This window comes from Pseudorca crassidens, chromosome 3, assembly GCF_039906515.1.
Source record: "Pseudorca crassidens isolate mPseCra1 chromosome 3, mPseCra1.hap1, whole genome shotgun sequence".
Lineage (NCBI taxonomy): Eukaryota > Metazoa > Chordata > Mammalia > Artiodactyla > Delphinidae > Pseudorca > Pseudorca crassidens.
This window is the reverse complement of record NC_090298.1, coordinates 12,706,943-12,731,788: the sequence shown is the minus strand read 5'-3', so window position 1 is coordinate 12,731,788 and position 24,846 is coordinate 12,706,943. Positions and strand designations below refer to the sequence as shown.

The window sequence follows — 24,846 nt, the reverse complement described above, 5'->3', positions numbered from 1 at the left end:
ACTAGATGATCCTACTTACATGAAGTTCAAAGGCAAACTAATTCATGGGTGATAGAAATCAGAACAGCCATCAGCTCTGGCAGGTAGGGACCTATTGGGAAGGGGCTGGAGGAATCTTCTGGGGGACGGTGGAAATATTGGACTATTTTGCTTTGGGTGATGGTCACAGGTACAAACACATGTATAGAAATGTATTGAGCTATTTACTTATGGCTTGGGTACTTTATTTTTTGTAAGTTAAATCATGTACACACACTCACACACAGAGCAACCTATCAATCCCACGGATTCTTTGTCTCTACGGTTATGTCTCAAAGATGTACAGTTGAAAGGCCTTTCCTTCCAATGGTCTAATATTCTTTGGATATGACTTGCTATGATACTCATAATTTATTGCACAAAAATACTGGTAATCTTTTTCCTTTAAAACTAAAGAGAATGCCTGGATTAAAATACATATACATATATATATATATATATATAGAGAGAGAGAGAGAGAGAGAGAGAGAGCGAGCGAGAGAGCGAGAGAGAGTAACATGCAGAATAATATTTTGCTATTTGAGAAATCTAGGTAGTGATCATGACAGGACACTTTTCACTCGTGGGATGCTTTGCTAACCTGCAGACACAACTACTTCCTTCAACAAGTGTCCGATTAAAAAGCAGACCCTTGCCTCCCTCCTGCTGCTGAGGTGTGCCACGTGGTGGCCACAGGACTCCCTCTGGGGCCTGACGCCGAGCTGCTGCGGCATATTAGGACTGACCCTGCATTTCCGTCCCTCCAGGGCCCACCGACCACCGCTGTCCTGGCACCCGGGAGGAAGCACACACCTCAGGGGGAGCGAGCTTCCCACGCCCGGACTTGGGGTCTTAGCACAAATGTCATCCTCTCACACTTGTCTTAACTTCAGGATCAAACAGATGAAAAATAGAGCCTTTATAGTGTGCTGAGCAAAGAGTCATGATCCCAGGGGGAACAAGTCCAAAAAGAAAGCAAAAAGGAATCAAAACCAGAGAGATGGTAGTGTTCAGCAGGAAAGATGACCTGCTGTCAGAAGCAGGCAGAAGCCACCACTGGGCGGGGGGGGGGGGGGGGGGGGGGGGGGGGGCGGTCTTCGCAGGTGTTCGTTCTTGGGATTGTTCCTAATGCAGGTGCTGGAACCTAGTGTTTCATGTGCTTTAATCCATCGGAACAGCATTAATTTTGCTTTTCTGTGGCCAAGTTGCAACCGCTTTTCCCCTTGCTCTGATTATGCGTTCATCAAGAACCGGGGGCACCTTAGTTATTCCAACCAGGACCAGTGCAGCGTCTCTGTAATACCTTCTGAGTCTGGGCTGTGCACCAGTCTGCAGGGGTATGACCGACTCCCGTTTCTGGTGGCCTGCAGTGGATTCCCAATCCAGAATATTCTCCTCCCACGCCCCTCCCCTGACCCACCGGAGGCCTCTCCTTTAGTCTCTCCCTCATTGATCTCACTTTTTGATTCAATAGTGACCAACTTGAATAAAAGGCCTAACACAAAAATCAGGCAAATATGTTTAATTTTTTAAAATAACTGATGGCAAAATAAAATATTTACATCACATCATACTGTGTAAACATGTAAGGTCTCTGTACAAAGAAATATACATGCAAAATAATGTAAAAATTTAACTGAAATAATAAAAGAAACAATACACAAATAAAAGTTGTGAGGTTACGAATACACATCCAGTTTTGAATCCAATTTCTTTTAAAAAGTTTCTGTACAATTTTACAAGAAACAAACAAAAACCCAACAAAAGAATAAATAAAATACATTGGAAGCTGCAAAGCTCAACTACGCCAGTTCATGGCTGAAGACCCAGGTGTCTGGCTGGCTTGGGAAGCGGGCTTTTTTTTTTTTTTTTTTTTTAGTGTATTTCACACAACGAGGATAAAAAGACATCCAGAAAAATTCAAGCGTGCCCAGAAACGCAGCGTCTTCTGTTGAGGGCCTCCCACACCAGCGTGAATTCTGCCACAGTGCCACAGACGCCAATGCCAGCCTCAAGGCGGCTACTGCTTGATTGGCTTTTATTTCTTACCAAAAGCTCAAAATCCAGCCAATTTTTGTACCGAAAGTTGAATGTCAAAAAGTCTAAAAAGTAGGAAATGTCCAGACTGATTTTGGGAGAAAAAAAATAATACTTTGGCATTCTGAATAATAGCATAATAAAATTTAAAACATTACCCTATTATCCAGTTTTATATTCAGAGTATGAAATCACTTTTTACAGTCCTCAAAACTGACAAATTTCACGAAGAGTTAATCTCTCTGAACCGATGGCACAGGGCAAAGACCCCCCCTCCCACCCCCCCCGACACACGCACAAAACCATAAAGCTCACCGTACGAAGTATGTGCTTTTTCTATATATTTATTACAGGTACAACAGAGGTCTTCATAAATAGTTGCATAAAATGTTAAAGCCACAACATTGCACATGATATGAAATAAAACCAAAAAAACCCCAATGAGTGCATTTACAGTATTTTCATCTGACTGTATACTGCTCAACAATCTGACTGACGGCTTGGGGGTGGGACGTGTGGGGAGGGGCAGAGGGGCAGGAGCCAACCTGATGTCCTCGGTGGGTGGGCAGACCCCTCGGACCCCCAGAGGAAGCCCCGGGCAGGAGGCGGGGAGCGGGGGGGTGGGGGAAGGACAGACCGAAGGCAGGACCAGTCTTATATACAAGTAAGGCCTACATTTCGTCAGAGCAAAACGATTCATTCTATTTTTATGCAAAAGTTTGAGGTTGAATGCACGTTTCAGAAGCCTGGTCTGGCGTAGGGGCCAGAGGCACACAGACCAGGCAGCTGGAAAAGCTCAGAGCCAGGTGGACCCCGAGCTGGACGAGGCCACGGAGACGGCCGCCGCTGGGGCCGGGGTCTTCCCCAGAGGTGTCCAGTATCTCTGTTTTGTTCGTTAACACCAGTGGTTGAACATAGGCATTTCGCTTCCTTGAAGAAATCCTGGAAAATGTTAAATTTGCAAAATTCTACTCATGTTCGTTTAAAAAAGTTTCTTTTTATTTTTTTTGCAGAAACCTGAATAAAAGACTGTGACACAGCAATGCTGTCTCCGCCCCCGCAGAGTGTTCGAGAAGGTCCTCCACCCCAGCACAGCTTGCAGCCCGAGTCCCAGGCACTGCCGAGCACAGCTCACTCGGAATGCAATTTCACACGATGAACGTACGGCAGCTGATCAGTTATGTTGGTTTGTGTTTCTCTTCAAAATTCAAATGAACAGCTGATTGGCAGGTGAAAGAGAATGAGAAAGGACTTCAAGATAGGTCAAACTCTAGGCAAAAGCCTGCTCTGTAAGAAGTTTTTAATGCTACGAATCGGTCGAACATCGTTCTGGTGTTTGCGCCGCTCAATGAAGGAGGTCAGTCTGGACGTGTCGAGGACGCCCGCGCCTTTGCCGTGGCCATGGCCGTGGCCCGACTGCAGCCACTGCTCCTGGAGGGCCAGCGCAGCCGAGGGACGCTTGGCAGGGTCCTCGTGCAGGAGGAAACACACGAAGTCCTTGGCCCTCTGGCTCACTCCTTGGAAGTAGTCATCTGGGAAACTAAAGTCTAGCCGGCAAATGTTCAGGCAGGTCTCTTCCACGCTGTCGTCCAGGAAGGGGGACACGCCGCTGAGAAGCACATAGGCCAGCACTCCAACACTCCACGTGTCCGAGGTCAGGGAGACCGGGTTCCCCAGGATGATTTCGGGGGCTGCGAATTCGGGGTTCCCCAGTAACTGGTGGATGTGGTAGGTCGTGTTGAGTTGGACAGCATCTCCAAAGTCAGCTAGTTTGATGGTTGGCTTGGCTAAACTCTGATCCACTAGGATGTTTTCGGGCTAGGAGACAGGACAAGACAACCGTCATCCACTCCGGCAACCCCAATCTCAAGCTGAGGTGCAAGGCTCACCAGGAATCTACGAGGTCGACTGGCGCCGACCGTCCACGTGCAAAACAGGACAAAGCCCTCGGGAGGAGGACACAGAGGCAACCCAGAGCAGAAGCTGCCCTGACTTCTCCGCAACTGTCACGCGCAGCTGCTGTGTTAAACTGTGCCGGTGAGTGAAGCCGGGGATTCACTTCCCTCCCGGCGGTGGCAGCAGCGCCCCTCCGCCTCCCGCCTCCGTCACCCTGCTCCAGCCCCACCCCGACCCAGCGACACTCACAGGAACCCCCTGAAATCGCAAGAAATGTCTGAAGAGCTCACACGTTTACCTGGTACTTTATTGTTTGTGTATATCCAACGTTTAAAAACAGAGATTAGAAATCACTGCTCCCATCTCCCACTCCTTGTGTTGGTCCCCAGTCCCCGCGGGCTCCTGGCCTGGCTTCAGAGGACAGGCCGAGAGTGGGCTCTGCATCCCGCATGGCCGCGCTGGGGTCCCTCAGCTTTCCCGTCCCCGGGGCCCCACTAACCTTTAGGTCCAGGTGTGCTATCCTGCAGTTGTGAAGGTAACGGACGGCTTCCAGAACCTCCCCCAGATATGCCCTGATCTTCCCCTCCGTGAGGTTTCCCCATCGCACCACACATTCCAGGAGCCGTCCCTGGTCAGCCCTGCAGAGGGAGGAATGCGCGTTACGGTGCGGGTCGGTCACTTCAGACCCGTCTCCTGCGATATACGCATCACCTCCGTGCCCCGCTGTCACTGTTCTGTCAGCTTTTGGGGATCATGCCTCTACCTGAAGGCAGGACGGGATCAAGGGGCGATTTCTTTTTAAGCTCACTGTGGAGGCACAAGTGGGAAACACGGCATCTGGACCCACAGAGGGAACTGGGAGGCAGAGATGGGTGCACCCAGGCTCCCCAACCCCGCCCCCACCAGGCTGCTGGAGGAGGGGATAATGTGAGACCACCTCCCCAAGCCTTAGTCTCGTCGTCTGGAAAATGGGTCATGTGACGGCTGAACGAGAGAACGTTAAGACACAGACAACACAGTGAGGGCTTCATGTTGGACTCAAAGTCTTCCTACTGTGAAATTGCTTTTAACGTTTAAAAAACACCTATACAGAGCAGCCCTGTGCCAGGGACTAAGTGCTTTCTATCAATTCACTAAATCCTCACGACAACTCTCTGGGAAGAGTGATTTATGGTCCCCATTTTACAGATGAGGCAACGGAGGCACAGAGAAGGTATGTAACTTTCCCAAGGTCACACAGCTCATAAGGGAAGGCTAGACTTGCAAGGAGGTGGTCTGGCCCCGGCCTCCCTGAACACTGGGCTAGGCTGCCCTCTTTGCAAAACAGAAATTTATGGAAAGATCAGCCACCTGTTTGGTAATGTCGAGCAATCAAGGGAACTTCGGTAGGAAGTAGTCTGTTACAAACATTAACCCTGTTAACAGCAATGATGAGGCCAAACCATTTAGTTTCCAGTGAAAAGAAATGACAGCTGGATGCACTGAAAACGTAAACCAGAAACCGAGGTCTTGCAGGAGATTTCTGACAAGGACTCTAGGCCTCTCTTTCTTGTTGAAACTCCCTGGGGAAGATGAGCAGAGGCTTTCAGTCACCAAGCTTCTAGAGCCAGAAAGCACCTTCCCCGGTACTGAGGGCCCACAGGGGCCAGGCCTCTGCCTGGACATCGTTTTAGCCCCATAACGATCCTTCAAGTCACTGAGCGTCCACGGGAGCCAAGGTTGAGAAATGAGCCCCAGGTCTGCCGACCTGCCCTTCGCACACGATGGCCAGCCTTGGGGGCAGCTGGGGAGGGCGGAGGCCTTTCCTGCTCCCTCCGCCATCTGGGAGGCTTGCTAGGCCAGAGAGAGGGCTGGACAGGCCCACAGAGATGCTCCAGCGGCCAGCGGGAGCCCTGGGCGGGGACACCCTCGAAACATTCCCTGCCCGGGGTCAGCAGGGAGCGAGGCTGAGGCTCGACCTGGCGCCGAGGGCCCTGCAGCAGCTGCACCCGTGAAGGCTGTGATGCGGCCGCACTTCCAAAGTCTTTACGGATGTGACCAATGGGATGGCGGGTGCGGGGCCTCAAGGGAGTGCCCGCGAGCGAGGAGCTCACGGTCCCTGTGACCACGCCCCGCGCGGCTCCACGGCTGGCCCTCCTGCCAGGCCCACTCTTCCCAACAACGTGTCAAGAACTAGGAAATGGGGCTTCCCTGGTGGCGCAGTGGTTGAGAGTCCGCCTGCCGATGCGGGGGACACAGGCTCGTGCCCCGGTCCGGGAGGATCCCACGTGCCGCGGAGCGGCTGCGCCCGTGAGCCATGGCCGCTGAGCCTGCGCGTCCCGAGCCTGTGCTCCGCAACGGGAGAGGCCACAACAGTGAGAGGCCTGCGTACCGCAAAAAAAAAAAAAAAAAAAAGAACTAGGAAATGGCACAGAAGATGGCGCTCCGGCCGATGGAAACGGACTCAGGAATCCAAGGAAATGTATGAAATGACTCCCCCTGAAAAGGAGAACTAGGAAATTCAACAAAGCTACATGACGAGGTATCTCAGAGAGACCAGAATGTTCTAAGGGCAGGGCTTCTCAACCCGGTGTTACTGATCCTTTGGGACAACGGTCCTCTGTTGCACGGCCGCCCTGTGCCTTGCGGGGCGGTGAGCTGTGACCAGCAAAACGTCTGCAGACTTTGCCAAATGTCCCCTGGGGGGCAAAATGTCCCCAGGCTGAGGCCCCCTGCTCTTGGGTCAGAGCTCTCACACTTTACCTTTAAACGACGCAAATGTTTCCTGAGATGGCACACAGGGCCCAGTATGTACCACGGGGACCAGCGGGCTGCCCTGGGGGGAGCCACCCGCCTCCAGAGGGCGCAGCTACGCTCCCATTCTAATCACCCTCGGAGGGGCAGGACGGGCCCCGGGGCAGAGCTGCATGCTGAAGCACCGGACGTGAGCAGGTCTCAGCCGGCCCACTGCAGGCGCCCACCAGCCGGGCTCGCCCGGCTGGGCAGACACGTGGGACCAGGTCAGCCTGAGAGCACGAGCAGGGTCGTGGTCCGCAGAGGCCTGGCCTCTCGGGACCTTTGGGAACCAGGGGGCATCTCCAGGTTGGCTGAGACCCCCGAGGGAGCCTGGTGGGGGGGCAGCATTTGGATGCTAGGCTTGTGCTTCCTCGTCAGGCAGCTGTACTTCCCTCTAGCATTGCTGGAAAGCTCTAGAACTGTGGTCTCTGAGAGCAGACGTGCTTTTTTAGAAGTTCTGTGAATCCTAACATCCTGATTTCTATACTTCTCAGAGAATAAACAGCAAGACCACTTGGAGTCGAGGCCGAGCGCTAGAAAGAGGAGAGGCAGCGGGCGTGTACGCACATTTCCAGAACCAGGACGTAGCTGGTGGAGGTCTCGAAGGTGTCGAGGAGGCCAACCAGCAGCGGGTGCTGGAGGTTCTGCAGGATTCCAAGCTCGTGGGTGACCTGGTCGCGCTTCATCAACTTCTTGTTCACAAACTTAGTGGCCACTGCGCGTTTGGTGCCTTTCTGATCGCATTTCTTAACGACAGAGAATCTGCCCCTGGAAGATAGGTGGAGAAGGTCATTTTCAGAGGACTCTGAGTGTGTCACGGAGAAAAGACTCTTTGAACCCAGGCAGCCTCCCCAGCTGGTGGCCCTGCTCTCCCCAGCCGCCAGCGGAGGGGCTGCAGCCGCGCCCCTCTGTGCCTGTGCCTGTCCTGTCTCCTCCCCTCCCAGAGGCGGGCTCCGTCTGGCTAAGGACAGCCACGTGACTTCCTGCCGCCGCTGAATGGAGCAGCAGTGACATCGTGCGATGTACCAGGCGGCTTCCACCTTGCTCTCGTGGAAACCTCGTCGTGTGAAGCAGCTTGGAACGGACTACTAGGTGGCTCCTGGGCACCCCACGCCCCCCACTTCGGACGGGAGCGTCTACTGTCATCACCGTGTCTGCCTTGCCGCTGCAGGACGTGAGTCGGGGGGCTGGTAACTCATCTCTAGTTTGTGGTCTCCGGAGCTGCACCCAGGAAGCCTGGGCTGCACCTCGACTGGATCCGGATAACAAGATCCTGGACCTCAAGCCTGAGCCGGCTGCCACGGTGGGATGAGATTTGGGGGCTGGGGAGTGCAGACTGCGGGGAGGAAGGTGGGAACACTGCTTTGCCCCTCCTCCCACGGACAGGCGGAGTCTCTTTCTCCTCCCTTGAATTTGGGCTGGCGGGTGGCTGTTTGCGTCCACAGAATGTGGACAAAGTGTGGTTGCTGATTTCTGAAGCTGGGCCCTGAGAGGCGGCAGCCTCTGCTTCTGCTCTCCCGGGCTGCGACTGCCATCACACGAGGAGGCCCAGGGTGAACGTCTATGTGGACAGAGGCCACAGACACGTGGGCGAGGCATGGCGGTGGCAGCTGACCGAGCCCAGGAGGCACCAAGAGAGTAACTCCGGTCAGTGGCACGCTGCACAAAGTGATACATCTCTGCTGCTCTGGACAGCAGGGCTGAGCCTCGTGTGGCGACACATGACTGACAGGCACTTCGGGCTGGTCCACACAGGCGTGTGCACGGATCCCTGGGGCCCGCGGACCCAGGAACGGCCATCGGCGTGTACGAGGCTGCTGCTGGCGGCGGGGGGGGCAGTCCTCGGAAAGCTTTATAACGGGGACAAGCTCAGCTGTCGTGCTTCTGACCTTCTCCTTGCCCTACGGGATGCGACATGAGGTGTGGCCGAGTGCCGTGCCACCTCAGAAGGAGCAGGGTGACCGAGGGCGCCGCTGAGCCGCCGCCTGAGCCCTGGCTGCCGTCCAGAGAGGAACAGCCCCTCTCTGTCGAAGCCCCTCTTGGTCCACGCAGGGGGACCCTAATCTCCAGGCACAGCCGAGACCTGAAGGACACATGCAGCCCCTCTCAACTGGGTTCCAGAGGAGAATCACGTGCCACGAGAAGGGGCGTGAGTGACTCTTCCCTGGATCCTCCCAAGAACAGGGCATAGCCAGTGCTGCCTGGGCACGGAGCAGAAGCGGACTCATCACGTCACCGGACGGCTCACGGCATGAAGCCTTGATTCTCTCCTGGAACCTGCACTGGCAATCTCCTCCTCTCTTCCTCAGCGTTTAATACCAACAGGCAATTACCGCTTACATTTCGGATGTAATACATCTAACTTCCCACTGCTGGCAAAGTCCGCCACTGAACTTTCTCTGTGGGCTCCTACAGAGCTGTGTCTCTGACTCTGCGATCTCGGGAGGGGCTCCGGGTTTCCCACCATACCTGCCGAGCTCAGCCACTTCGCTGTAGAAGCAGTCAAAGTTGTCTTTCCAGGTCACCATGACGCCATCACTGCCTGGACCTGCAAGAAAGGCAGCATCTCCCTGAGGCTGGTGTACGGGGCGCCTCTTGGGGAAGGAGACTAGAGCCCTGCGCTGTCCAATGTGGCAGCTGCTCGCGCTGCTGAGCGTCTGAACGGAGGCTCGTGGAAATGGAGACGCACCGGAAGTATAAAACCCACACTGCGCTGGGACTTAGTATGAGACAAAGATGATTTATGTGACAGAAATAAACACGCACTTGCTTTTCCATTATTTTCCCATTTGCACTTCCGTAAGACCATTCCTAGGAACAGCCTTCTGTCTCCCTAAGCTCCCTTGCTTTCACCAGTGATTTGTTAAAAAAAAAAAAAAAAAATCACCTGTATACTTTTTCTGACATCTTTTAAAAATTAGAACATTGGTGATTCTCTACTGTCAAATTCAAAATTATCTTCCTTTCCTGCGCTGTGATCCAAAACCAGAACCCTTCCCTTCTTTAACTTATGAGGTTAAAATATATGGGATTAAGATATACAGCATATAAACTTCTAAAGACAATTCTGTTTCCTGTCTACACACAGGGCGCTCCTGGACTCAATTCATCTTTTAGTCCTTTTATTTATTTACTTACCATAGTCTTAAACAGTTGGTTTTGTTTAATTTACTTAACTTATTTTAGTTCTTTAACTGTCATTCTAGGAGGCTGCATCCTATACCTGGTGCAGCTGGAGGACCCAGGAGAAATCTCAGCAGCCCTGGGCCGCACAGCTGGCACAGCTGGCCTCCTGTGAAATGGTAGCTGGAAATCAGCCAGTATGTGTTGCTCACTAAGCATGTGCATACGTCAGGCGCATCTACAGGAAATTCTAAAAGGCCTAAGATATGAGTTCTGCTGCCAGCAGCTCAGAGTTTAGCTGAGGAGAGAGATCAGACCTTGCTGGGCATGGAGGGAGCAAGGGCTTTAGTCCCACCCTCTGGAAGGGCTGTTACGGTCTAGGACGGGTACAGAGCCTGCTCGGGGCTCACCCACACTCCCATCTTTCCTTTCTTTCCATTCTATTCTACGTGAGACTGACGGAGAGGAGCTTCTCTTAGAACTAAAGCACCAACTGAACAATCGGACAAGTGAGAAGCTGGAGACGAGAATGTTTTGAACACTAGGAGTACAGGCTGCCCTGCTCCCACCTGGAGGCTGGACCAGACGCTCACACGCTCAGTGGCCGTGGGCGGAAGCCCTCACCGTGCGCCTCCCCTGCCCGAGGGCACCCGCCCGGGTGTCCCAGAGGCTGGCCTGCTCCGTGCAGCCTCCGAGTGACTTGTCACGTATCTCAGGCCACATCGAGAGTGTGTGGGGCTCGGGGTGCAGCTTACCTAGAACCCTCAGACTGGCTGAAGACGAGGCTGACCCCATGTCGTTCACTGCGATGCATGTGTAGATGCCGTCGTCCTCGGTGGTCACACCAACGATCTTCAGAGTGGCCTCTCCCAAGTCACTGCCACAGAGGAGGGCACACGGCGTTCAGAAAGGCTCAGCTCTCCCCGCCGCCAGCCCCCCGACCTCTCTCCTTTGGGGTCACAGGAAATGAGGAGCTCAAATGCTGACGGGCAATTTCAAGTGGGATTTCAATCCTAGCTGCACGCCCAGGTATGACACCTTCCTTCACGGGAGACGTTCCAGGGCCAGAGGTGACTCAGGCAATCGGCCGTGTCAGTCCCAGTGGAAAAAGGTCATGCTCACTGCCTGGGAAACTGACCCCCGAGGGGGCTTCCCTCACCTGTAGGAGATGCTGTAGTGACCATCGCTGTTCAAGGTGTTGTGTTCAGGGCCCTTCCAGGTGACCGAGGCCTTGGGGCGGCCACAGACCCGACATCTAAGAACAACGGTCTCCCCTGTCTCACACGTGACCTCGCTCAAGGGAATGACGAATTCTGGGGGAACTGCGCGAGAAAGGAGTCAGTAACGCTGGTCACCCAGCGCCCCCTCTTGTGCCCACCAACCTCCCCCAACAAATGAAGGAGATGCTGCTCCACAGAAAACCCACGTCCACAGGCTACACTCGAGTGTCCTGAAACGCCCCGTGGACCTACCCTCTAAAGTCTGCAAGAAAAAGAACAGAACTCACCGTCATAGATGTAGCTGGGATTGAGAAGCTGAAATGGAAAAAGCGCACAGCTATTAGCCAGATACATGAGCTACTCTAAGATACACTGCTTCTACTCTAGGGCTACAGTTGTTGAAAGATGAAAGGAAACACGACTTGGTTTGCCTGCGTATCAATCAAAACCGACCACGTTCCGACTGCCTTCGAATGCACTGGAAGGCTTCGTGGCACACGGGTGTAGGAGAGATTTTTCTTCCTACCCACAAACGCACAAATGCTGCTTACACTCAGAGAAGTCCCTTTTACTCATCCTGTGGGCTGAGTCCAGCAGATCCCCGAACCACCCACTTCCGCAGAATGGCCAGGGCCCTGACTCAGGGGCCTCGAGCTCCCCTCAAGAGATATTTCCTTTCTCCCCAGGCAAAACCTGCACAGGTTGAAGGCAATCTGATTACAGAAGGAAAGTGGACTGAAGCACCCGCCGAGGGAATCTGCTGCAGCAGTGAACCTGCATCTTGGCGTCTAGTCGCTTCCCTTGTGGTCTGAGCCACAGCTGCTCTGTGCTCTGTCTGCTTCTGAGGTCCTAGTGTCTGCTCCCTCTGGGAATCCAGCAGCCTTCTTTGCAAGCTACACATGCGCCCGCTTAGGGGTTTACCCGTATACCCGGCTCCTCAGAGTACGTATGCATACCTGCGCCCGTGAGAGCACCCTACAAAGCCCTGCAGGTCTGCTCAAAGGGCGGAGAGAGGCGGGCTGCTGCCAGGCAAGGCTGGGTGCCAGGTCCGCGACGGCTCCTCCTGGGCCGGCACCAGCCCTGTGTGCTCCCCGAGGAGCACAGGCTCCTGGAGACACCCTTGCTCACCTTCACAGATACCTTGTTGCTGAGTCCTTCCCGAGACTTCCGATAACCGTTCTCTAACTTGCCTTCCCGTTTGCCGTCTTTATCTTTTTTCTCAGATTTTTTCCTTAAACGGAGTGCTGTGTGCCAAGATGTTGACTTCCTAGGGGGACCACAACACATTGTTAGTATTACGCTTTCCTGGTGTTCAGCAAACAATTCCTGAGAGCATCAAAGAAAAGCGGACTGTCCAATTTACACGGATATAGAGTGACTGAGATTCCTTTAGGAACAGGGATCTCAGCGAAGGAAAACTTTTCTGAGATTCTCAATGACCAGAGATAAAAGCCAAGTTTCTTAAATCAAATTTTAAGGATTAAATACAAAGGTGTCTGTGATGGTTAATTTTACGTATAACTTGACTGGACCTAAATATTTGGTCAAACATCATTCTGGGTGTTTCCAGATGAGATTAACATTTCAACTGGTAGAGTGAAGCAGACTGCCCTCCATAGCGTGGTGGGCCTCATCCAATCAGTTGAAGGCCTGAGTTGAACAAAAAAAGACCAGCCTCCCTGAGCACGAGGGAATTCTCCAGCAGAATACCTTCAGACTTTACCTGCACCACTGGCTCTCCTGGGCCCCCAGCCTGCTGGCCCACAGTGTAGGTCTGGCCTCACCAGTCTCCACAACCGTGTGGTTACAATAACCACCCGCTGACCACACATACACCCTACTGGTTCTGTTTCTCTGGAGAACCCTAATACAGGGCCTAAGAATATTTTTGAGGAAACAAAGTATAAAATGGGATTCTTGAACAATGTACTAGAATAAAATATCTCTGTGTATCAAGGAGAAACAGGACAAGGGACTGTCAAGGAAGATGGGCTCTTTGTAGCCTGAACTCCCCATGGGGTATAGGTGCTTAGCCCAGAGGTTTGGGGTGGTGCTGGAAGGCTCGCCAGGCTGGGCTGCAAACCAGCCAGGGGTACTGCCATGCCTGGAGAGGAACATGACCACCGCCTGTGCCTTTGAGTCTGGTCTTTTGGGTTGAAGCCTCTGGAAGCTTAAAAATCACAGTTTTGCAATACTTCCACTGCCAGAAGCCACCTGGCTGGCGCCTCCTACAGCCAGAGAGATTCAGCGAAGGGCGGAGTTTGAAACCAGCCCCTGAACTCAGTTTTCTTTAAAGTAATGTTTAACGCGGCAAAATTGGTGTCAAGTTACTTGACTAAAGTCACCTAATATACACAAGGCACGTCGGCAGTGGCACCACACGGATCTTTAGCTGAAGCTCCCGGGACGAGGATCTTCAGTGATGCACCCTCAGCGCGCCCGATACGAGTCAGGGGCCCTTGGAAAGTCCTCACCCCTCACCCAAGACCTCTGGGAACTAAAATACCGTGATGCTCTGTCTAGCGGCTTAAAAAAGCTATGTGTGTACAAAGGCAGGTTATTAAAAGAACCCATCAGAACAGGTCTGAGAGATGGAACGCGCCCCACCTTCACTGCGGGGTTCCACATTGTGTATAGAGATGACCTGGCTCAACAGACCACAGCACTGCTTTCTCTCAATGGGCTTCACCCTCCCAGGGCCTCTGTGCCTCGTCTGTGCTCAGCGCCGCCTGCCCCCGCCCCGCCACGGCTGCCCCGCCGGGCACTCACTTGAGAGTCCCGTCGGGGTTCTCCATGATGACTGCGCTGGTATGCCCCAGGACGAAGCCCGGAATCCAGCCCTCGGCTGCGGGGCACTGGTCAGTGGCGGCTCGGAACACCAGAAACATGTTCTGTTGATTGCTGGCCAGAATCTGAACGACCTCTCCTTGATAGACGTTTATCTCATCCTCCTTCACTGCCGTGTAATCGTGTGTCACCAACATGGTGGAGATGTTGCTACTGCTGCTACTTTCACTCTGTAGAGGGAAAGATGGACAAAAAGGCAGAGGGCAACTGAAATGGGATCTGATGACACGAAGTCGCTCGTCAGCGTGCGCCACGGCACGACGGCCCAGAGCAGGGCCCACTGGACGGACGCCTCCACACTCTTTAGCTAACTTGGTGCCTCTTTTTCAGTAACTGACCGTCAGGCTTTCTCTAGAGAGCAATTTAGGAACAACACAGTGATGATGACACTCTACTTTGGAAGCTTGATTATTTCAGTCCCATCTTCCTCGCACCATCAGAGGAATGGCTCATCCTCATGCTGATGCCACGCTGGGTTCCATCTATGTCACAGTCCTGTCACTGTGACCGTCACGCTGCTGGCATCGCTAATCATTTCCACCCTTTTTCCCTTCTAAAGGAGGAACGCGGGACACCTGAAAAGCAGACCAACTACTGTCCTGCTCTCATGGAGAGTTGCTCTGCCTCCTGTATGTATCCCTGGGTGGGTGGTCCTCCTGTGAGCGTGACGATTCAACTGTCCTGAAGGTGCGGCTGTCGTGGGGACGGCAGAGCATCGCAGAGCAGCTGTGGACAGCACTGGCCTCACAACTCAAGTTTCACGGACAGCCCCTGGCGTGGGAAAGCCTATCCTCCCCTTATCTTGGAGTCCCAGTGGCACCCGATGTCTTCAGGTCACTACTGTGTCTTTAGCGTCCATCACAGTGACTGACGCGTGGCAGGCACTCAATACATGTCCAGTATCTCACTCAATGGAGCAAGACTGCAAAAGTTAAACACAGATCGTTTCTCAAGACCATCTACTCAGGTTCACAAGCTGAGTGGCGTTAGCTGCTGAGGAGAAGAAACACAAATGGTGTTTGTCCCGAGCTGTCATTTACCAAGTGACCCCTTTGTTCCAGGGGATGAAGAGGAAGCTGAGACCTCCAAAGCCGGAGCTGCATCTTGCTCAATCCCCCCGTCAACAGCTGGGATGTGGAAGTCGCGTCAGGCGCCCCTCTAGCTTGTTCTCAGGGGCTCCCACCAAAGACGCTGTCTGGCCGCTCACGGCTTCCCAGGGCTCCGCTGCTTCCCTCCGCTGGTCTCTCGGATGTCTGGGGCAGGTCCTGGGTCGGTGTAGGCGCGACTGTCAGCAACCTTGCCATATGCCTGACGGCTCTGGGCTACTGAGACACACCGGAGTAGACGGCTGACCGCTGTCAAGGAGCCTGTGTGCTGGGAATTCCAGGGGCCAGGACTCTAGGCCCACAGCGGGTGGTGAAGTTAAATACACCGGAGTGCCAGGTTCTCGGTCCTGTCGCGGCTGAGGAGTCTGGTACGTGTTCCCGTCCCTCGTGGATGTCCACGTCGGGCTTTGGCCTGTGCACACCCCTTCACGCAATTTTATCCTTTTAGCGTGACTTATATAGCAACACCCAACAGTGTTGAGACTACAAAGCCACATTTGCTAGAAAATGTAAACAAAACCAACCTCTGTGGCACGGCTCTTTTTTATCGTATAGCGTACCACCCTTTGTCTCGTAATGCGAGTATTTTGCCAGGATAGTAACAGCTATTAGTACTTTCTGAAAACCTCCTATGTACCGATCTAAGTATGAGGCATTTAAAAATGGATCTCAATTAATGTCAGTGGGCACGATCACCACCCCTCACACAGTGGAGGTTAGGGATTCGCACGGGTCACCCGGCCTCTGAGAGAAAGGCAGGGCTGTACTTCTATTGCTGCCTGGGTGGGCGGATGCAGGGAGGTGGTGTGTCCACGTTTCGGGCCTGGCGCAGTCACTGCCTGGGCTGATCCACATCCACTCCACTCCTGCTCTCAGCAGAACTTTCCAGAAGGTGTGCGTTAAAGGAGGAAGAAGGACCTGGGCCGTGGGTTAGGTACAGCTGCTGGGCTGTGACCGCAGACAGCTTCACGGAAGCAGACAAGGAGGGAGGAGGCCGCTGCTGACCGCCAGGGGGATGAGACAGTCTGAATCGGGGGGAGCAGGTAGGGCGGTAGCTCTTCTTGACCGAAAAGCTTAGGAGTCCTAGAGGACACTCTCATGCCCATTCTAAGCCTCTCGTGGTCTTCCCAGGCCTCCAGGGCGTTTCTGTAAGGCACCCGGACTCCCTGGCAGTTTCCCTTTCCAGGTTACCAACCACATAAGAAACAGTGAGAGGCAGAAATAAAAGGCACCTTTTGCGACCTAAAACCTGCCAGAACGTGTGCCGCCTGCGACGGTGCTGGCCTCAGAGTAAGCATCCCGGGGGGAGCCAGGCAGGGCCGGGAACCGAGCACGCTCACGGGGGGCGCAGAGACCAGCACGGGCTCCCACGCTGGGGCGGGTGGCGCTTAGGGGAAAGCGTCCAGGTTAGGATGGGCTGAAGAGCTGCTCCCGTGGCCGATTTCGGAGAGGGCCTCGGCTGCGAGGCCACGCCTGCACCCTGAACCTTCAGCCAGGTGCTGGCAGGTACAGCATCACTGGGCCTCTGGGTCTCTTCCTCTGGCTGCAACCGTGCTGACGCTCACCTGCACACCTAGCATTTCAGAACTAACTAGAGGTGGGGGTCGAGGCTCCCCTGCAGGACACGGTCAGGCACCACGACCGGGACGCTGGTGGCGGCCACCGCAGAGGAGGCCCGCCCTGACCGCTTATTTCTGAGAATAAGACTACAGGGTACATGTACCAAGACCCGTTTTCCAATTTCTTCCTCAATTAAAGACCGAGGGTAACAAAATAAATAACAAAAAATAAGAGGAACGAATAAGGCCATGTCCACCCAAACAAGGCATTAACGGAAGTCCAGAGGAAAGAGAGAGACATGCAAAAGCCGGATTGCTTCCTTTCTTTTTTTTATAAAGAGAGACACAGACCCTTTTAGGGAAATGTATTTAAAAATTTATAAAGCGATCAAACATACACGCAATAGAACAGTTCTATTCCCTCACGCATGCCTTTAGGAAGGTGTTACGGGTCAGACCACCTGCCGTGTGTGAAGCAGTCGGGTAGGACAAGGAGGAAGCCAGAGGATGGGGGCCAAGCCCCCCCAGTAACCCTTCTGCTAAGAACGCGGATAGTGATCCGCGACGCCCCGCGGCGCCCGCAGCCCGCACTGCGCCCCCTGCCGGACAGAGCGCGGGCGCTGGGAATCCAGCCTGCCTGCGCCTCCGCTCCCAGCCGCCGGCCGGAGCCCAACATCCAGGGGCCCTAAAGCAGTCTCTCTCTCTTCCACAGTGAAACTTTTTCTTTCTTTTTTTTGGGGGGGGGGCGGGGGGAAATATTTCCACTGGAGAGATTCCTTCCTCCCACTGTATCAGCTTAGTTTGCTTTGAGTTGCTGTTGGAAATTTCTTGAGGGATTTTTTTTTTCCTTTTTCAGCAGATGAGTCAACAACGCTGCAAAGATTAATTTAAGGCATAAAAGGGCACAACCAAGCGACGAGCAGAAAGCTTAGAGTGTACAGGTTTCAGTTGACGCAGGAGGTAGACAGCAGGGGCACGGACCCCCCTAAAAAAAGTGTGCGAGGAAGGCAGGGACGAGAGAGGAAGTTCCCAGATACGCTGCTGCTCAGAAAACGTGAGAGGCTTAGAGATGCTGCATTCGGAAGGTTAATGATCTGCTTTCCCGTATTAAGGAGACACAAACAAAGCAAGGAGCGAGTTAGTAGAGATGAGAGCGCGCCGTCCGCCGGCGGGAGCAGGAAGTTAGAAGGCGTCCCCGCGTGTCCGCGCGGCCAGGGCACAGGGCGGATGGAGCTGGTGACCGCAGCGCAGTGGCCGGGAGCCCAGAGTTAGTACGAGGACAGCGGCGGCCACGCGGGAGGTTTAGCAGAAGAGCCGCGGGACAGAGGCAGCGGGGCGGGCGGGCGGAGGCGGCCGGGCGCTCTTACCCCATTGCTCTGGGTGGACTGCACGGACTGCTCGCTGGCCGAGGAGCACGTGCTCATGCGGTCCGTGTCCTTGCTGGCGGCCGCGTGGCGCTGCGCCTGCCGCTGGAGGGAGTCACTGTCCCCCGGGAAGGTGAAGGAGCCGGGCCGGCTGGCGGGGGAGGCGGGGATGGAGCTCCAGAAGGAGCCCCCCTTCTGCAGGGGGCTGCTGGGGGGCAAGGGCTCCTTGCCGAACGGAGAGGGGAACGCAGCGGAGAGAGGAGAGTTCAGAGGCGAGATGGCCCCGGGCCTGGGCTTGCCCGGCGGCAGGGAGCCCGGGCCGCTCCGCGCCTCCTTGGCGGGTCCGTCCTGATGCGCGCCCGCGGCGTTCCCGGCCGCCTTCCGGGGGCTCTCCAGCACCTTCATCTTGGGGATCGGCTCCGCTTCTCGCTCGGGACCTTCGGGCTCTCCGCTGGGGGGCGCCCTGGCGGGCTGGCCAGCCTCCGGGGCGGGGCTGCTGCTGGGAGGAGGCAGTGACGGGCCGGGAGTGGACATACCTGACATCTTGTCTGCCTCTGCCTGGTTCGAGGCTGCAGAGGAGACCAGCACGGGGGAGTGGTGTCTGACAGGCTGGGGGATCCGGGAGGGCCTGCTTCTGCTCGCGCTGGGGAGGCCGCCGCAGCTGCCGGGACCGCCACTGTGGTTGCTGCCTGCGCCGCTGCCGCCGCCGCCGCCCCCGCCGCCGCTGGGGGCCCCGCCGCCGCCCCCGCCGCTGCCCCCGCCGCCGCCCCCGCTGTGGTTCCTCTGATACTCGATGGGTGATGTCAAGGCTGCAAGACACAGACGAGACTCAGTCAGGGCACCGAGAAAAGGACGGTCACAGGGGCGGAGGGAAAAGGGGGCACGATGAATGGAGAGGGAGCGCTGGCTTAATGGCCCAGGGTCAAGTCACAGGGTGGCCACCAACTTCCAGTCACCGTCATCCAGAAACACCCACCCACCCTCCAGGCAGCAGGCTGACACCACCCATCAGGGAAGGCAAAAGAAAAGCTCTTAAATTTAACGACTCTCCTGTTCATGAACGAGTTAAACTGGCCCCGTGGAGGGCCGTCTGCGTGTGCGAGGCAGGGGGGAGCAGAAGTGCAGGGTGACGGAGGAGGTGCGCTGCCGCGGGGAGAAGTTTACTGCCCAGGATCAGCCAGCACAGCCTTAGCATCTCCGCCAAGTGAAAAGGAGTGGAATCGGCCTGGAGCATCCCAGGCAGACGGCCAGGGTCAACGGTGAGGCCCAGGGCTGCCAGGGGAGATTCAACTGGGACTCCACCGGTACCAGCTGGCTCCCGCGCTGGGAAAGCTTAGCCCAGCTGCCGCAAAGGTCTTCGTTAAACCAGGGAGCAGTCAGGCTGGGGGTTACCCCACGCGGAGGTGGTGTTAGAGACCTCCACCCCGGGAAGGGAAGGAGCTCCACAAACCCTTGTGGGTGGTGAAGCTGTCCCATCTCCGGGCTTTAGTGATTCAGTTACAGCATCACCTGCAGGAAAAGGCAGGAAGCACGCCCAATAAGATACATGGAAACTAACACAGATTCTTAAAGAGCTAAAACCTTTGAGACGTGCGACAATCAGATGTAGCCCCTTCCTGCCTGGGAGGCAGCAGGCGGATGTGAAGGAGCATTCTGGAGCCATACGACGTTTGACAAGCTCTGTGCTGGCCGTGGCCCCCGCTCACAGGACGGGAGAGCAAAGTGGGGAAGCAGGCCCGGAGCCCCCTCTATTCCCGACCGCCTTCAGCCCCCGGGGAACAGCATCACGGGTCTCTAGACTGAGCGCCCAGGAAACGTGAACAGCACGGCCCACTCGTGCCTGCAGTTCGGGAGGCAGTTCATTTTATTTTAAAGAAGACGGTAAACGTTTAGAGATTTCCCAGTAGTTACGTGCTATGGACTGGCATTCAATGCAGTACTTAAGAGCTACACGTTTCAAGAGACCTGCATTCGCTCTCAGTCACGGGAGCAAAACTATTTTCTCCATACACAGGAGCCGTCCCCCGCACTGGCCAGCCCCAGCCATCCGGTTCTAACTGCACGTGGAAGAAACGCTCAGTCTACAGTCATGATGGGAGCCTGGAGTTAACACCCGGGCAGCTGATGACCCCTTGGCCAAAAATGCCACGTGACCTTGAATTTTCACTGAGTGCCTGTGTTCCTGAATGTCACTCGAGATATGGGGGCGGTTTTAGGTGACAGAGAGATTACAGCATCCTACTGGACCGGGGTGTAGACACGGAACACGGACATGGAGAAAAGGACAAGGATGTGACATTGAATGAGTATCTAGCTTCTCACTGAATTTGACGCTCTTCACTGATCACCGAATTAAAACCAGAGTCCAAGTCAGCGGCCACCAAGAGAAGCCAGCAGTTTCAGGTCAGGAATATGAAGAGTCGAACTGTCTGCAACGTAAGGCCTGTGCGGTCACTCTCCCTGTGGAGAAGGCCTTTCCCTGAGGTGGCTGGCACCTTACTACTGTCCTGTGTTCTACTGTATTATTACTGTATTGCTCCTCTAAAATCACTCATGTCGTGGAAGTGGGAAGGAAAAAGATGTCTTGTTTTTATAATGAGGAGGGTGGTGCAGATGTACAAGGTGGTCAAACACACAATTTTAAAGTTGCACGCAAGAATGTCTCCAACGTCTCTGGCCAATTACATCTGCTGCCTTAGTTTCTCTCATGCATTTCTTTCCCAGGACAGGGCTCTGGGCGCATGTGGTACGAGAGCCTGTGGGACAGAGTGAACAGTACAGTGGTGAGGGGCACATGGCTGCTCTGAATCTCGACTTTGCCACCAGCGACTCGTGGGACTTCGAGTGAATTACGAATCCACTTTGTGCCTCAGCTTCGTCATCTATAAAATGGGAATAATATCACTACTTGCCACTTTGGGTCGTTCTGAAGATGAAATGAAGCAATATATATGGACCATGCTTAGAACAGAGCCTGGTCCACAGTAAGTGCTCAGTAAGTCCTGTCATTCCTAGTCGTGTGTAATAGGGGAGAGACGAGAAACAGGAATGTGTACATTAGGGAAAGAAAACACGTGCCCAGTAACAACACACGCTACCATTTAAAAAACTGCGCTGGTTTTCTAAAATCTGGTTGATTTCATGGACCCACGCTTGCCGAACACTTGGACTGGACGAATGCAAGATGAAGGTCTCCACCACGTCCCCCGTCCTTGACGTCAGAGCAAATTTACAGGGATCATTCTCCACGTTTTCCTCCAGGCAAAGGCAACTCACCTTAAAAAAAATTAAAGCGTTAGTCACAATGGCCAAAAGGCAGAAGCAACCCAGAGTGTCCGTCAACAGGTGAATGGATAATCAAAACGCAGTCTGTATATACAAAGGACTATTGTTCAGCCTTAAAAAGGAGAGACACTGTCACAGGCTACAACACGGGTGGGCCTGGAGGACATTATGCTACGTGAAGTGGGCCAGCCACAGACAACACTGTTATGATTCCACTTAGATGAGGGACCTAGGTAGTCAGATTCCTCGAGACGGTAAGTAGAAGGGTGGCTGCAGGGCTGGAGGGATGGAATGGGGCGCTAGTGTTTAATGAGGATGAGTTTTACTTTTACAAGATGAAGAGTCCTGGAGACGGATGGTGGGGATGGCTGCACGACAGTGTGGATGTACTTAATGCCACTGGACTATACTCTTAAAAACGGTTAAGATGGTAAATTTTATGTTACGAGGCACCACAATAAAAAAACTAAAGCACATTTATTTCCACTGGTCAAGTGCAAAGTGAAGTTCATCCTAGGTCAGAACTGAAACCACCACTTTTTGGTTGAGCTGCCATTTTTACTGCCTCAGAAATCATTGTCTTGCTTTTTCATGACTCCTTTAACTCAGGTACATGGGGATGACCGGGGGTTTAACTAGTAGCTTAAACAGTTAACTAGAAAGGTTAACCTGCTGGGACCTCAGGCCTCCTCTGTCTCACCTTTGGTTTGTCCCCTTTACAAGACTCAGGGCCATTTGCAGTCATTTTATTTGTCTTTTTCTTCTATCAGAGAGCAAGCCAACCTACCTTGTCCATCCCTACAGCCCCTGCCCAGCTCTGAGGGCAGAGTAGGTCCTTGTTGAATGGAGAAGAGAAGAAGACCCTGGGTAAGCTATCCTCTGAACTTAAATAATTTTACATGGTCCTAGAGAAGACGGACCACAAAAACTAACCAAGATGAGGTCTTCTCATTATGGTAAAAATGAATGCTGCAGCCACATGTGTAAGACGTCAGCCACTGGGGAATACAGACCGTAGACAGATGGAGTGAATTTAAAGGTTCTGAAACGTATTAGATAATTCTCTAAATATTTAATAAACTGAAGATCAGGACATGTCATAATTAAGAAGGAGACAGTTTATCAGCATGATGGGTACATGCGTTAACCCATGAGAAAACAGGCAAACACAAGTTACCTTGATACTGTTCTTAAACAGGAATCCTGGCACGGAGAAGCCCTTTTTTTTATCGAGCGGCTCACTGAAAATGACGATCTGCTCAAAGAGGAACACCCGCCTCTCTTTGCATCGAGGCAGAAGCCCCGTGTCTTGGTCCGTGACCAAGAACGTGTCCTGCAAGAGCAGCTTGCCCTGGGCAACAATTTTACCCTAGAACACGGAGAAGGGGGCAAAGAAATAGGAGAAGAAAACATTGCATTCGAAGTTAAGACATAGGAAGTTCTGCTTTTTGTTTTTTAGCTTTCCTCCCACAGAATGCTACATTTTAAACATATTTTTCTTGTCTTAATTTATACAGTATAAACATTTCTTTCACTAAAATGAGGTCTTAGCTCCAAACAGAAAAATCATCTAAATAAAATTCTTGGCAACCTCTGTGTAAATCACTGGCCTCAGTTACAGTCAAAGACTGAAAGTGGATCTAAGGATCTAGTTCACACTGGATGAATGCTTCTCTAGGTGCGGTCCGCGGCCCGGTGGCACCAGCACCCCTGGTGGGACCCGCTCACAAAAGCACAGGAGCCTGGGTTTTCAGAAGCTCTCCAGGAGAGCCTGTGTGTGCTTTTTGGAGAACCACAGCACCAGCACGTTAAACCCAAATCTCTAGCAAAACAGTAGGCAAGAAAAGTAAAACCTTCCCGTCTTCTTACTCAACAGTCAAATTGAAAAAAAAAAAAGAAAGAAAGGCTTCTGGTTCTGAATATCTTTAGGATACTAATAGGTAATATGTAATCTGAGTAGACTGTCAACTCATAGAAAAGTCTGTAGGCTAACGATGAGCACAGTGACCCTGGGGTCAAACTCCCAGGCTGACAGACGACAGAAGGACGGGCCCCCTGCTTTCCACTACGCCTCATGCCAGGGAAGGAAACTCCGCTCCTGCAGCAGCACAGGGCCCAAGAGACAAAGCAGAGTCCTGCCTGTTCCCGCCACAAGGCGCTGGGCTTTGAGCAGAGGAAGGTACCCCCCCAAAGCAAATCAAATGCACCAAAAGAAGGTGAAAGAAAATATCAATCAGGTTGAAGGACGGTGAGAGACGCCAGAAAACCAAGCAAAAAGGATCAGCTTTCTCCAGGTGGAGACAAAGAATCCGAGACCAAAGAAAGTGATGGCAGCCAGAGGCCGAGGTTAAAGAAGAACAGCCGCATTACGTCAAATCCTTGCAGCCGCCCGACGTTCATCATGTCGTTGCAGCGCTTGGGGACGATGCACATGACCTCCACGGCTCTCTGCGGGGTGGGGTGGGGGGAAAGCAGAGTGAGCGTTCAGTTCCAGAGGGTAAGGCTGGAGCGCTAACCCTCAGATGCCGCTCCTCCATCAGTTCCTCCCCGTTCCCGCCCGCTGGTGCGCAGAGGGCACATCCGGGGCTGGGTAGACCCGCCATCACCCCCCGCCCGCCCCCCCCCCCCCCCAGGGACAGGCTGGGGATGAGCGGGGATTGAGAAGGGAGCCCAGGGCCCGGGGGTGTTAAGTACCTCTAGTTCCGACGTATCCAGGCTGGCTTTTTTGGAATACTTGAGGAAGTCCTGCAAGGGAAATGGAGAGAAGGGCATGACAAGGGTGATGGTCGCACAGCAGTAACCTTTTTGATCACGTGAGACGCCAGGCGCTGGCTAATCCTCATTTTTTCCTCCCAGTAACACAAAGAAAAGGTATCCTTTTGTGTATTTCAAGGCACAGTAGAGCAAAGTCAGACCAGATCTGTCTAAGCGGCTCATGGTTCCTGTTTCACTCCAAGACAAGCGCTCATCTCTCTTTACATCCAGGTTCTAAGTTTTATACATGAAGGAATCTCAACACCTCTAACAGTCACTTTTATGGTGGAAAATGGTGTGACTTTGTCTTCAGTGGTGCTTAGGAGTTTGAACCAATCAAGGGCCACTGCTGAGCCCATAGAGAGGAACAGGCAGGGATTAAATATCTGATTTCATCTGGAGCCCCAAGAAGATCAGAAGATACGTAAGGTGGATAGAGCCCAAGACAGCTCATTGGTATTCAAGCTCTGTGGTGGGGAAAAGGCTCACTTTCACGGACCTTTGGCTCAGAACCTGATGTAAATGACAGTGTAAGGTGTCCTATTAAAGTTTTAAAAATTTACTCAAATATTACAAATCAGAAATGACAAGGCTGCTTCGTATTTTTTATAGAAAAGATTCCCGTCACCTGCCAAGCCCTTCCATCCCCTCACGAGTCTTGTCCTCCCGCCAAACGGGCTCCTGCCCCCAGCACGGGCACCGGCAAAGCCTCACCTTCAGCAGCAGCTGGTACTTCATGATTCTCTGCACTGGTTTGATCAGCAAGTCTGTGAGCTGCAGCCTGTGGCCGAGGCGCTGCTTTAAGTCCTGTGGTTTCAAAGTAGAAAGAAGGATCGTAAGTTTTGTCTTTTAAAGTCCCTGT

General features: G+C 53.4%; 1 protein-coding gene across 6 annotated transcripts in view; it reads right to left on the bottom strand.

The window, feature by feature from the left end:
- Nucleotides 1–1,525: 1,525 nt before the first annotated feature.
- Nucleotides 1,526–24,846, bottom strand: part of TRIO (trio Rho guanine nucleotide exchange factor) — a 369,954-nt gene continuing 346,633 nt past the window's right edge. For 5 of the 6 annotated variants that reach the window (XM_067730390.1, XM_067730392.1, XM_067730389.1 and 2 more), the window contains 15 exons: nucleotides 24,699–24,791; nucleotides 23,925–23,975; nucleotides 23,601–23,678; nucleotides 22,408–22,599; nucleotides 21,044–21,221; nucleotides 17,949–18,754; nucleotides 13,839–14,086; nucleotides 12,198–12,336; nucleotides 11,357–11,384; nucleotides 11,009–11,171; nucleotides 10,605–10,726; nucleotides 9,196–9,274; nucleotides 7,294–7,494; nucleotides 4,451–4,589; nucleotides 1,526–3,873 (listed from right to left, as the gene is read on the bottom strand). In XM_067730390.1, the coding sequence (XP_067586491.1) occupies nucleotides 3,319–3,873; nucleotides 4,451–4,589; nucleotides 7,294–7,494; nucleotides 9,196–9,274; nucleotides 10,605–10,726; nucleotides 11,009–11,171; nucleotides 11,357–11,384; nucleotides 12,198–12,336; nucleotides 13,839–14,086; nucleotides 17,949–18,754; nucleotides 21,044–21,221; nucleotides 22,408–22,599; nucleotides 23,601–23,678; nucleotides 23,925–23,975; nucleotides 24,699–24,791 (3,072 nt within the window). In that variant the 3' untranslated portion in view covers nucleotides 1,526–3,318. Of the gene's footprint in view, nucleotides 3,874–4,450; nucleotides 4,590–7,293; nucleotides 7,495–9,195; nucleotides 9,275–10,604; nucleotides 10,727–11,008; nucleotides 11,172–11,356; nucleotides 11,385–12,197; nucleotides 12,337–13,838; nucleotides 14,087–17,948; nucleotides 18,755–21,043; nucleotides 21,222–22,407; nucleotides 22,600–23,600; nucleotides 23,679–23,924; nucleotides 23,976–24,698; nucleotides 24,792–24,846 lie in introns of those variants that run through there. The other variant, XM_067730394.1, reaches the window with a different exon arrangement.